The 13,108-nt window shown below is 48.3% G+C and overlaps 1 protein-coding gene across 3 annotated transcripts in view; it reads right to left on the minus strand.

The window, feature by feature from the left end:
• GALNT6 (polypeptide N-acetylgalactosaminyltransferase 6) overlaps window positions 1-13,108 on the minus strand; it is a 38,438-nt gene that overhangs the window by 20,832 nt on the left and 4,498 nt on the right. Inside the window, exons 2-4 of one of the 3 annotated variants that reach the window (XM_027542909.1) lie at window positions 9,797-10,022; window positions 5,575-6,168; window positions 3,130-3,302 (exon numbers count right to left, since the gene is read on the minus strand). In XM_027542909.1, the coding sequence (XP_027398710.1) occupies window positions 3,130-3,302; window positions 5,575-6,065 (664 nt within the window). In that variant the 5' untranslated portion in view covers window positions 6,066-6,168; window positions 9,797-10,022. The remainder of the gene's footprint in view (window positions 1-3,129; window positions 3,303-5,574; window positions 6,169-9,796; window positions 10,023-13,108) is intronic. The other 2 variants (XM_027542910.1, XM_027542911.1) reach the window with 2 other exon arrangements.

The following is a 13,108-nucleotide window of genomic DNA, read 5'->3' on the forward strand; positions in this document are numbered from 1 at the left end:
GGAAAGGGTGCATCAGCAGCTGGGCTGCCGGAGGAACCCCTGTGGTTCCTGCCCTCAATATGGAAGCATGGGCACAGGAAGCCAAACTGGGAGAGCCCAGACCCTACTTGCCACCTGGGAAGAAGGCATAGCTCCTAGAGGACCCCAGACCCCCTGCAGGGGTCCTACAGTGCTTTTCTAGTTCTGGCCCCGGCATCCCATGCTTGAGTGACTGTCAGGACTTCCTCTCTGGACTCAGGTCCTCTGCTTCTCTTCCTGACAATAACCCTCCCTAAAGCTGCCACCTTTCTGAGATGAGGTCACTCTCCAGCTTAAGCACCTTCACTCCAGCTTAAGCACCTTCAGTAATTCATTTTCTTCCCCCTAAATAAATACTTTTAGCACGGTGTGGATTTCATTCAGGCTTCCCAGGAGGCGCTAGTGGTAAAGAACCTGCCTGCCAGTGCCGGAAACATAAGAGACACAGGTTCGATCCCTGGGTTGGGAAGACCCCCTGGAGGAGAGCATGGCAACCCACTCCAGTATTCTTGCCTGGAGAATCCCATGGACAGAGGAGCCTGGCGGGCCACAGTCCATGAGGTCGCAAAGAGTCAGACATGACTGAAGCAATTTAGCATGCATGCAAGAATTTCATTCAACATCTTTTTAGCGTCATTTCCCACAGCACAAATACCAATGTCTCTCGAGCTCTGCTGATGCTGTTTTCTCTTCTGGGGATGCCCTGAAACATCTCTTCTCTCCCTGGACACTCGGGCTTTCAGGTGAAGCTCTAATCCAAGTGGACGTCTCAGCCAGGCCACACAGAAATAACATCTCCCACAGTGCAATGCTCCCATACAAAGAATAAAATGAGCTCAAAATTCTCTAAGCCAGGCTTCAGCAATATGTGAACCGTGAACTTCCAGATATTCAAGCTGGTTTTAGAAAAGGCAGAGGAACCAGAGATCAAATTGCCAACATCCGCTGGATCATCGAAAAAGCAAGAAAGTTCCAGAAAAACATCTATTTCTGCTTTATTGATTATGCCAAAGCCTTTGACTGTGTGGATCACAATAAACTGTGGAAAATTCTGAAAGAGATGGGAATACCAGACCACCTGACCTGCCTCTTGAGAAATCTGTATGCAGGTCAGGAAGCAGCAGTTAGAACTGGACATGGAACAACAGACTGGTTCCAAATAGGAAAAGGAGTACGTCAAGGCTGTATATTGTCACCCTGCTTATTTAACTTCTATGCAGAGTACATCATGAGAAACGCTGGGCTGGAAGAAGCACGAGCTGGAATCAAGACTGCCAGGAGAAACATCAATAACCTCAGATATGCAGATGACACCACCCTTGTGGCAGAAAGTGAAGAGGAACTAAAAAGCCTCTTGATGAAAGTGAAAGAGGAGAGTGAAAAAGTTGGCTTAAAGCTCAACATTCAGAAAACGGAGATCATGGCATCTGATCCCATCACTTCATGGCAAATAGATGGGGACCCAGTGGAAACAGTGTCAGACTTTATTTTTATGGGCTCCAAAATCACTGCAGATGGTGACTGCAGCCATGAAATTAAAAGACGCTTACTCCTTGGAAGGAAAGTTATGACCAACCTAGATAGCATATTCAAAAGCAGAGACATTACTTTGCCAACAAAGGTCCGTCTAGTCAAGGCTATGGTTTTTCCAGTGGTCATGTATGGATGTGAGATTTGGACTGTGAAGAAAGCTGAGCGCCAAAGAATTGATGCTTTTGAACTGTGGTGTTGGAGAAGACTCTTGAGAGTCCCCTGGACTGCAAGGAGATCCAACCAGTCCATTCTGAAGGAGATCAGCCCTGGGTGTTCTTTGGAAGGACTGATGCTAAAGCTGAAACTCCAGTACTTTGGCCACCTCATGCGAAGAGCTGACTCATTGGAAAAGACTCTGATGCTGGGAGGGGTTGGGGGCAGGAGGAGAAGGGGACAACAGAGGATGAGATGGCTGGATGGCATCACTGACTTGATGGACGTGAGTTTGAGTGAACTCTGGGAGTTGGTGATGGACAGGGAGGCCTGGCGTGCTGTGATTCATGGGGTCGCAAAGAGTCAGACACGACTGAGCAACTGAACTAAACTGAACTGAATGCATATGGAGCTCTTACTGGAAACTAAGTACTCCACAGCACATGAACAATCTCATTTACCATCTATCTCTGATCCCTTGTCCACCTTGCAAGGGAGTCAATTATCTTCATTTTTAGAAGAAGGGACTGAAGGACTTCCATGGTGGTCCAGTGGTTAAGACTCCACACTCCAAATGCAGGGGTCCTAGGTTTGATCCCTGATCAGGGAACTAGATCCCACATGCTGCAAGTAAAGATCTGCACGCCTCAACTAAGAGCTGGCACAGGCAAATAAATAAATATTTGAAAAAACAAACAAAATGTGAGGATGGAAGTTCAGAGAGGCTAAGTATCTTGCCCAAGGTCACAGAGCTAGGAAAAGTCAGAGCTAGGATTTGAGTTCCTGGGTGTTGGACTCTCAAGTCCGTGTCCTCTCATGTCCGCTAGGGTGTGTTCCAGGTCACACCACCACGGCTGGTGCTGTAAGCAGTCATCTGACTATGAGGGCTGTTAGCCTACTCGGGACAAGATCTGTCTAATTTGTCATTTGTCATGTCATCTCCTACGCCTAAGGCAGCACCAGGCGCAAATAACTCAGCAGATGTTGGTGGAAATGCTTTGAACTGTGGAAGTTTGGTGAGCAAACTCACTTGCCTATTACCAGCTACAACGAAGGGCTTCTGAGATGGAATCTTCAAGAGCAAAAGAATGGTCCGGTAGGTGGGAAACAGAGGGGAAGGCCCGTCCCTGCTTTCTGCATTTCTGAATTGGGGTTGGGCTTGGCAGCTCTAAGGGAAGCCTTGAGGCCAAAACGGCTAAGCTTTTGGAGCTTCAGGGGTCAAGTGCAAATCAAGTTCAGGAATGTGGCTTTCCCGCCCCCTAGCACCCACCTGCCTTCTTCCTGCTCCTGACCTTTATGATGAGCTGGGATGCCACACAACAGGCCACGAGGCAGTGTCTGCTCCCTTGGGAGCACCGGCAGGCCCTCTTTCCCAGAGTACCAGGGGAGACCCCAGGCCCCTCCTCGGGGGCCCCCTAGCCTCACCGTCCGTGCTGGCATCATCTACCAGAATGATCTCCTTCAGCAGGATGGCAGGGGTGGTGTGCAGGACGCTGTACACCGTCCGCAGCAGAGTGGACCAGGCCTCGTTGTGGAACACAATGATGACGCTGGTGGCAGGCAGCGGGGGGCAGCGCCGGAACTTCTGGTCGACACACCTGCAAGGGCGAAAGTGCAGATACAGTTCTCCGGGCCCCCGGTAGTCCCGGGGGCAGGAGGGCTCTGTCCACAGATTCCTCTGCTCCTCGGAAACCCCACCCTACGTTCCCCTTTGGAGCTGGGAGTAGCGGCATGCTTTTTCCAGCTTATCCACTATTTGCCACCTACTCTAAGCCTCTGCACAAGTGCTAACCAACTCACTCCAAAACCTCTCTCTCGGGACTTCCCTGGTGGTCTGGTGGCTAAGACTCTGCACTCCCAATGCAGGGGGCTTGGGTTCGGTCCCTTGTCGGGGAACTAGATTGCACGTGCTGCAGCTAGGAGTTTGCATGCCATAACTGAAATATGCCTCATGCCACAACTAAGATCAAAGATCCTGTGTACAGCAACTAAGACCCAGCATGGCAAAAAACAGACGATCCCCACCAAAAACCCCAAAACCTATTCCCCCCCGCTGAGGTCCCAGAGGGAAAGTAACAAAGGGCAACTCTGACATGTGGAAAAAGTGACTACGAATTCCATATTCAGTGAGAGGGAAAGAAAGGCTTTACTCTTTACAATGAACGGTTCCACTCGAACCCATTTCCTCATGAACTCCCTGTAATCCGATACTAGTATCACAAACACTTTCCTGTGACTTTTCTCTATCCTCATCCACTCCAACCACTCTGGGGCACTAGGCGGCACTGCCTCCGTCCCCGACACACCATCTCAGGTGGGGGTGAGAATGTGTCAATGCTGGATCTCAAAGAATTGTGCAGCCTAACGCCCTTTCTTTCTTTTAGAAAAGTACTTATTTATTTATTTGGCTACACTGGATCTAAGGTGCAATATGCAGGATCTTTAATCTTAGTTGCAGAATATAGGATCCAGTTCCCTGACCAGGGATTGAACTCGGTCCCCCTACACTGGGAGCGGGGAGTCTCAGCCACTAGACTGTCAGGGAAGTCTCTAAAGGCCCTTTTTAAACTCCCTCTGCTGGTCAGAGAGATTTCTCAGGGGCCCTCCAGAGAAGACTCCCAGACCTCCTCCACTGGCTGCCCTCAGGTCCACTGTGCTTCCCTGTGAGGAGTCCTGGTTAATCAGGGTGGCTCCATGTTCTAGGCCTCTAATACTTGGTCCAAGTCTGAGGAACTCCAGGTTCCCAGCCCTAAAGAATCAAGAACCTGAGAATGGAAACTGCCATGTGTGGGCATGAAGGCTCAGTCGCATCCCAGTCATTGCAACCCCAAGAACTGCAGCCCACCTCTGTCGATGGGATTCTCCAGGGAAGAATACTGGAGTGGGTTTCCATTTCCTCCTCCAGCAGATCTCCGTGACCCAAGGATGGAACCCAGGCCTCCTGCATCTCTAGCATTGCAGGCAGATCCTTTGTGGCTGAGCCACTGGGGAAGTCCCTAACTGCCATGTGAGAAAAGGCCAAAAACAGTATTCCTCTTGAGTTGGGAATGACAACGCCTACACGAGAAAGACACAAAACCTTTGATGGGAGGCCAGTAAGAGCACAGACTGAAGTGGCTACAGCTCAAAGATCTAAGAGCTGGTTTACTGCCCAGGACCGAAAGTACAAACAGATTCAAGTAACTAGTTGGAATGAGTTCATGGCCCTGTGAATCTTCACTGAAAGAAACCAGGAGGTGAGCAGCAATCCTGACCACCAGGGCCGCTTTCGGGAAATGCCCTTTGTTAGGAGCTCAGCGGCAGAGTCCTGTGGTCTCCAGCCTCTCGGCAGAGGGTGAGGCCCCTGATCCGTGGGCTGCAGTCAGGCACTCCTCGTCACCCCTTGGCCCGCTGTGGTCCCCGCCAGGAGTTCCTTCTTCTGGGTCCTGTCACCTTCGCAATAGTTTTTCACTCTCACAGGTCTCCCTGAGACTCTGGCCTGACCATGATGCCCTTGAATCCCAACCCCTGGGATAACGACAGTGGCTCAGGAAAAGAAATGAGGGCCTAGAGGAAACCCTTGCCCACATTCTAAAATCCCTGTCAGGGACATCCCTGGTGGTCCAGTGGTTAAGAATTTACCTTCCAGTGCAGGGGATGCAGGTTTGATCCCTGGTTGGGGAACTAAGATCCCACATACCTTGGGGCAACCAAGCCTGTATGCCACAACTGCTGAGCTGGAGGGCCGCAACAAAGACCTGACGCAGCCAAACGAATAAATAAATATTGATATAAAACAAAATCCCCGTCGGCCCTTTACATTGGCTGTGGACACACCAGGCACGCCTTTGGCAGAATCCTGGCCTCAGCCCGGGATGCGGTGCTACTTACTCAGGGGGTCGGGTGTCCGGCCCCAGGGCCCTCTGCAGGGAGATGCGGTCACTGGCAAAGGCATTGAAGCAGTGCTTCTTATAGCCCTCTTCCTTTTCCTGGGTCTCCTGGGGCGTCCACTCTTTCTTCTGAAACGCCTTCCCATCCGCCCCAGGGCCATTGGGGTCCTGTGGCGGCCGTTCCCAGAATGGCTTCAGCTCAGCTGGGGTGTAGAAACCTGGGAGGCAGGACTGGTTGGTGGAGGCCAGTGTCTGCTGGGGCTCTGGAGCCCTGATCTGGAACTTGGGCATCGAGTCCCTGAGGTTGTGCACGGCCCCCAGCATGAGGTCCAAGACGTGGTCCTTCTGGCTCACCAAGGACCTCAGCCATGGCTTCTCTGTGGCCTGCTCCCTGCCACTTACGTCCCTCTGCAGGATGAAGAGAAAGAGCACGAAGGCGCTGCCCACCATGACCAGGCGCACGGCCATGTGGCGTCTGCGGAGCAGCCTCATCCTCTGGAACTGACGGGGACCTCGGCTGAGTCAGCTCCGACTGCTGGGCCTGGCCCTGGAAACAGCGCGAGGTGTCGTGGTGGCCACACCCTGGGGCCTCGGCCTGAGAAGGTGGGATGAGAGAGAGAAATGAGCCAAGGCAGGTGGAGGAAAAGAGTCAGGGGATTTGCGGGCTCTTGTCCAGGCTCTGCTGCTGAATGGTGACATCACCTTAGTCCAATCACGTTACTTGTCTGCACCTACATTGTCTCCATCCAGATAATAAGGAGAATGGACCCTGTTTCTTTTCTGCCCTAAGATTCTGACATTCATGGACCTAGAAAAACTGGAACATTGAAACGCTACATGAAGAAATTTAATCAATGTAAACACTTTTGGAAACAATTTGGCATTTTCTAGAAAAATTTAAAATGTTCACACCCTATGACCCCTGCAATTCCTCTCCTGGTTTTATATCTCAGATAAACATATGCCCAAAGGCATGCACAAGAACATTTCTAGTAGTACCCACAAAAAAGGCAAAAATTAGAAATAATCCAAATGTCTATCAGCATTATAATGAATAAACAGCATGAAATATCCACAGCACATGACTGCACAACCGTGACAAAGAATGTACCATTTCTACATGCCACAACACAGATGCAAAGTTGAGCGAAAAAAAAAAAATACAGAAGTTTCTGAAGACGGAGGAAAGACATGGGCATAAAGGCACATGGGGGGACTTCAAAATAAGCTTTTTTTAAAAAGTGAATGGTGGCTGCGGGCAGCACTGCTATTCTTTATACCCTATGCATATTTTATCAATGTTTGCTGTATCTACTCATATTTAATTAAAAAAATTAAAAACAATTTTTAAATCTAAGATTCTAATGACAGCACGTTCCAGGCAGGACCATGGCCCCAGGCATCTACCCTCATGTATGTGGTACCAGGCTCAGAGGAAGAGTGTTTGCAAAACTTTCTGTAGATAGTTCTGCAAGTATAAGGCTCACGGGGTAAGCACTAGATGCTGGTGGCAACAGACCTGCGCCCAAATTCTAGATCTGCAGCTTCTAACAGTAATGCACCGACCTACCTCCTAGAGTTGTTTGATGTAAGGATTAAGTTCAATAAAATAATTCCCGGAAAAGCTTAGCAGTCTCTGCACCCAGTCAATGCTCAAAAAGTGTTAGTTTTTATCAGTAGTAGCTGTGCGACCCTCAGGCACATGACTTAATCTCTCTAGGCCTCAACTTCCTCATCTATAAAGTGGGAGTAACTAATACCTAACCCACAGCGGGTGTGAGGATTAAGTCAGAAATAATGTATATAAAATACTCAGCCGAGTGTCTGGCACAGACCGAGCCCTCAATTATTTCTATGGTTGTTGTTAATAAATTGCTGCTCAGTTTCCCAGCAATTATCCTCAGGCACCTGGTCTTCGGCCAAAGCCACACTCATTACTCTGTCTCACTTACAAGGAACTTCAGTTGAGCTGTGTTGTTAAACACACAAGCTGCTGCCTATGGAGAAGCCCAGTGTTTGAAGTCACTTGTATCCTTGGGGCACATGTGGCTGTCATGATGTCAAGTGGGAACAGGGGTCACTTTGGGCGGGGGGGAGATGTTCTCTTTTAAAACCTCAGATTCATGCATATAGCAAACAGACACTAAGTATCTGCCGTGCATAGGAAGCTGAAATTGTGCACCTACGTAAACAGCAAGCATGAAGCCAGCAGCTTTGTGTGTAGCAAGCACACTGAATTTCTGCCTGCATATAGCCACACACTGAATGCCTACCATATACATAGCAAGCATGTGCTGAGTGCCTACTGTATACAGCAAATATACCTAAGCACCTACTTCTCACAAATATGTTGAGTATCTACTGTATAGAGAAACATTTTAAGTGCCTGCTGTATATAAACAGGTTGAGTGCTTTTTGCAAAAAAAAAAAAAAAAAAAGATTCTGCAGCAGCATCAAAAATCGAATAAGATTAAATCTTTTTGAGCATCTATTTTATATTAGGTATTGTCTGGGAGATAGAGGAGATTTGTTGATCCTGCCAGTATTAAGTGAATTCCTGCTTTATGCCAGGTACTCAGCCAGACGGTGGCCAGCCAGGAGGTGAGCAAGCTACACTGTGGGGAGGACCATGTGAAGCCCTGCTTTTGACAAAGGACTGTGTGCAACAGGGGTTGTTTCTCCCCAACATCTGGTGACCTCCCCGACCTTGCCAGCCACACTACTGGTAATCGTCTCCTATGCAGAGAGCCCAGCATTCAAGGAGAGTACAGTCAATTGGGGGAGTCAAATTTTAAGCAGAGAGGCACCCAGCCTGAGAGAGGCATCCCCAGGGGCAGAGGGAGAGAGGATGCAGTAAACTCACTGAGTGGCGGAGGGTGATGTTCGTGAAGTCCCTCTGGAGAGAAACTTGGGCTGAGCCCTAACCCACAAGTAGGAGTTGGCTGGTGACGTGAGCACATTTCAGGCAGAGGGAACAAGATATAGAAAGCCCTGGAAGCAGGAAACAGCATGATCCATCAGAGAACTCCAAGGAATTTGGTTTGGTGGGAGTATGAAGCCTGATGGGAGTAGCAGGTGATGGGTCTGGAGAGGTGGCTTGAAATCAGGTCATCAAAGCAAAGAGTTTGCCCTTGACCCGAGGTATGGGGAGCAGTAAGGATTAGTAGCCCAACATTACAAGAAGAGTAGTGTGACAGCTGGTGGAGGGTGTCTAGGAGATGCACCCGAGTGGCAGCCGGATGACCAGTTAAGAGGAACTAGGGGCGTCTGACCCAAGATAGCAGCAGTGCGGATGAGGAGGGAGGGTGTGGTGCTAGGGGAACTTCCTTGGGTGATGAGGCGGGACAGTTCATCCTAGCCAGGACACAGAGGGACACAGAGAGGTGTGAGACCACCTCTTTCCCCACCAGATTTTAAAATCTAGCTGGAGTGCTACCAAGAACTGGTGGCACTGGGTTCAGGGAGCACCGGTCCCAGGAGGGAATAGGAACAGGAAAAAAATCTATTTCTAAATACCCTTTTGCACTTTGAACACTGACAACATTATCTATTCAAAAAGTAATACAATTCGAACTGAGTAAGAGCACAGACAAGGAGAGTACCCCGCTGGCTTGAAGACGGCTTCGAGGAGGAAACAGAGATTCAATGTAGAGGCGGTGTCCTGTCTAGGGGTTGCTGGGCTGGTTGATGCCTGAACTTGACATCTCATCAATTCTGCAACTGCCCCAGCTAAGCACAGACCGAGCGCCGCAGAATGGGGAAGTGTTTGCTACAACAATGTTGAACCATCTGAACATGGCACCTCCCCTGATACCTGTCTGTCTACTTTCCGCTCCAACAAGAAAGAGGGAGCACAGTTAGAAACAAAGGCATGGTTCAGGCATAACCTGGGAGTTACTGTGCAGTCAGTTCCAGACCACGGCAAGAAAGTGGGTCACACAAGTTTTTGGTTTCCCAGGACATATAAAACTTATGTTTATACCATACTATAGGCTACTAAGTGTGCAATAGCATTATGTCCAAAAAAAAAAAAGTATATACTGTAATGAAAAAATAACACTTCGGGAAAATTTCAGCGATAGATTTGCTGGATATAGGGTTGCCACAAACCTTCAATTTGTAAAAAACGCTGTATCTGTGAAGCAAGATGAAGTAAAGCACAATAAAACACCATATGCCTACAAAACTTAGTTATCAGATGCTGCCAGGTGCTTAAGACTCACCTCCTCCAGGAAGGCCTCCCTGACTGACTCACTCAGAATCACCTGGGTCACTCCAACTCCCTCGTCTTGGCATCGCGGTGTGATTCACTTTTGTTCCTTTGTTCCCTCCTAAAGAGAGACTTGGGGTTAAACTGAGCTCTTCCCAGGCATCTGCTCTCTCAATCCAGCCTGGCTGTCTAAGGCTTTCTCTCTGGTGCTTGCAGTTCCTCAAGGTACTAACCACATCCTGAAATGAAACAAGACACCTGTGATTAGCCTTGGCAGTAAGGGACTCTGGTTTGTTTGCTTGGCATGCAGGCGATGGGAAAGAGTCTCTTCGAAGGGACACAAAATCCGGTGCAAGTCAGAAGACTTTGGCTTTAAGGATTCCTGCTCTCTGCGTAGGAGACGGTTACCAGAAGTGTGGCTGGCAAGGTCGGGGAGGTCACCAGACTTGGGGGAGAAACAGCCCCTATTGCACAGTGCTTTGTCAAGAGCAGGGCTTCACACGGTCCAGCTTCTGACTGGCCAAGAGGTCCACTGGCGAGTATGCCCAAGGCCCTCAACCACTCATTCCCTCCTGCTGCTGCTAAACTTTCATTCCCAACTCTTTTTCCTCCAGCCACCCTTGGGATCGCAAAACATCAGACCATCTTGATTTTAGTACTGAGATGATACCAGAAATCCTCTTATTCTGGGAACATTTCCTAGACTGAACAAATTGGACCTGTTTTCCTGGCCTCACCAGTCAGAATACAAATTTACCTTTTGTCACTGGCATAAGGGAACTGAGGCTTCACCCAGTCCAATGTCTATCAAACCGTTGATTGCAACTCATTACAGGATTGTGAAATACATTTAAAGTGTTGCGAATCAGCATGGAAAAAAATCATTTAAAAGATCAGACTAGACTAGAGAAAAAAAAATTACATCACAGGTAATACGGGTAAGTATTGTTTTGTTAAAATTTCATTTTGGTTATTACACATACATGTATAGAGTAAGTATACCAAAAGTCCTAGTACAATCTTATGCTTTAATAACTTTGGAAGTATAAATGCCACAGGCTTACAAAGAACATCACTTGAAAATTTGAATTTCTTTCACTTCGTTTCTATGAATTTTGAATAATAAATTATTATTTTAATGTCTCCATCCATTGAAGATGATAAACATTTCCTGATACAAAATTAAAATGAAAAGTTGTTATTCAAAATTCACATAGGTGAAAGGAATCACATTTTCAAATGTTGTTTTTTGTTAGTTTGTAGAATTCATACCTCTTAGGTGATTAAAGCGTAAAATATTCCTAAAGGGAATTCCCTGGTGGTCCAGTGGTTAGGACTCAGTGCTTTCACTGCTGTGGCCAGGGTTCAATCCCTGGTTGGAGAACAAAGATCCCACACAACAAAGCTTTCCTGAAACTTTTGAGATACCCTGTCACATATAAGAGGTACTAAGTTTTCTTGAAAAATGCCCTCCTTCCAACCTCTACCCATCCCCCATCCCCTCCCCTCTCCTCCCACCACCTTCCCCAGGCACGCCCTCCTCCAGTTCTCATCTAGGACCACAAATGCTTTGAAGATGCCACAAAAGTAGTTCCCAGGTAAAGTTTTGGCTTTAGTGAGAACCAGGGTCAGCTACCTGGAACACACCCTTGCTGGCCAGGTGGCCTATTTATAACAAAGTTTCTTTCTGTTTATCTAGGGAGCTGCTCACCTCCTAGAGACGTGGCAGCCAGGAAGTTAGCAGTGGCAACACCACCAACAGGGATGTTTGCTCAAGTTAGTCAGGCTATCGCTCAATTACAGGTTTCTTGAGAAGTGATGGCTGTCACCACGCTCACTAGGGGCAGGTGTGTGACGGAGCTAACACCACGGTGGGGAGCGGGCAGGTCCATTTCAAGCTACCGGTTGTGGGGAGGGGGGCCAAGAGGCTGTTTTGGACAAACGATTCTCCTTTTTTTCCTCCCAGGCAGCACTTTCTCAGTTATCAAAACCAACCCAACCTGCATTTCACTTCCTGTGTTCTCATGCTGTGAACAAAGTAGCAAATTATCTCCTCCAAACCCCTCCTTCCACCTCTGGCCTTTTTGATTACAGAATGCTGGTAGGTTTTCACTTTTCCCCATAATTACACCTTCAAAACACTTCAGCTTTCCCCCTCAACACTAGAGCTGCAGTAAGTGGCTTTATTTTCCCCCAAAGAGTCACTGAAAGTTATTTCAGTAGCAAGTCTATCAAGTTTTCTCCTGGGCTGATGTAGGTTCATCTTTTGTTTGCATAACATTTTAAGCTCTAGTTGTCCAAACACAGATTTTTTCTGTTGGAAAAAACCCAACTGAACTTGACTCACGCTGTGTACCTAGAATAGGCTTGGCCCATAGAAGGTTTCTTGATCTAGTCCAAGTTTGTCAAGTTACTGAAAAATAAAAATAATACGTGACCAAGCAGGAATTTCACCAGCTCACAGGTTTTCGTTACTAGAGGATCTCCAGGTCCCGCCAGGTCGGGCAGAGATATGTAACTGTTTCAAACTGAGCCTTGAGTGTCCTCAGAACCTAGGGATGAAGAAGAACACTAGGTGGGCAAGGGCTGGGATTCCCTAATTACTTAGGAACCCTGGTGACAATTAGGTTGGGTTTGAGAAAAAGCCGGGGTGGGGGGCAGGGGGAAAAAAAAGCTTGAACTGAGTCTTACCATCCATCACCTGGCAGGGGGAGAGGGATGGATGGGGGTGTTTAACAGAAGGGGTATTCCTGAAGGCTTGTGCTCATCTTCAGATTGAGGGGCAGGTGATGGGAGAGGACAGAACTGAAGCTTTCCCTTCTCTCTTCAGTGTACGGTGGGCTCCTGGCTGTAGGACTTCTACCCAGGGCCACTGGATACTCGACGTGCCACACCCTGAACTCAGGGTCTGTGGCCTGCCCCCTAAGCTGGCCAGCCTTCCCAATTTCCCCATTGCAGCCAGTAGCGTCAAAACCCTGGACACTACTCTTGCCCCTACTCTACTCCCAGTTATGGAGTTTCTAAATGGGTTTCAACGTCAGATTCACTCCATGCACGCTCCCGAGTCCTGCTGATTCATTCTCTGCCTCCTGGATCCTCCTCTTTCTCTGCCCTTTCAAAACCATTCTTTGAGACTGTGCTCTTATGACCCAGCATCTGGAGGATCAGCAGAACCTGCCTGCCAGCTTCCTCTGCCTCAGGCCTCTTTCTCCCTTTCACAATCTAGAAGGGCCATATTCATATTCCTTTTGCACCATTTGACTGTAGCAGAAACATGGCCTTGGCAGTCTTCTTCCTGTTTGCTCCTCACCCTCACTGGCTACCT

This window comes from Bos indicus x Bos taurus, chromosome 5 (assembly GCF_003369695.1).
Source record: "Bos indicus x Bos taurus breed Angus x Brahman F1 hybrid chromosome 5, Bos_hybrid_MaternalHap_v2.0, whole genome shotgun sequence".
NCBI lineage: Eukaryota > Metazoa > Chordata > Mammalia > Artiodactyla > Bovidae > Bos > Bos indicus x Bos taurus.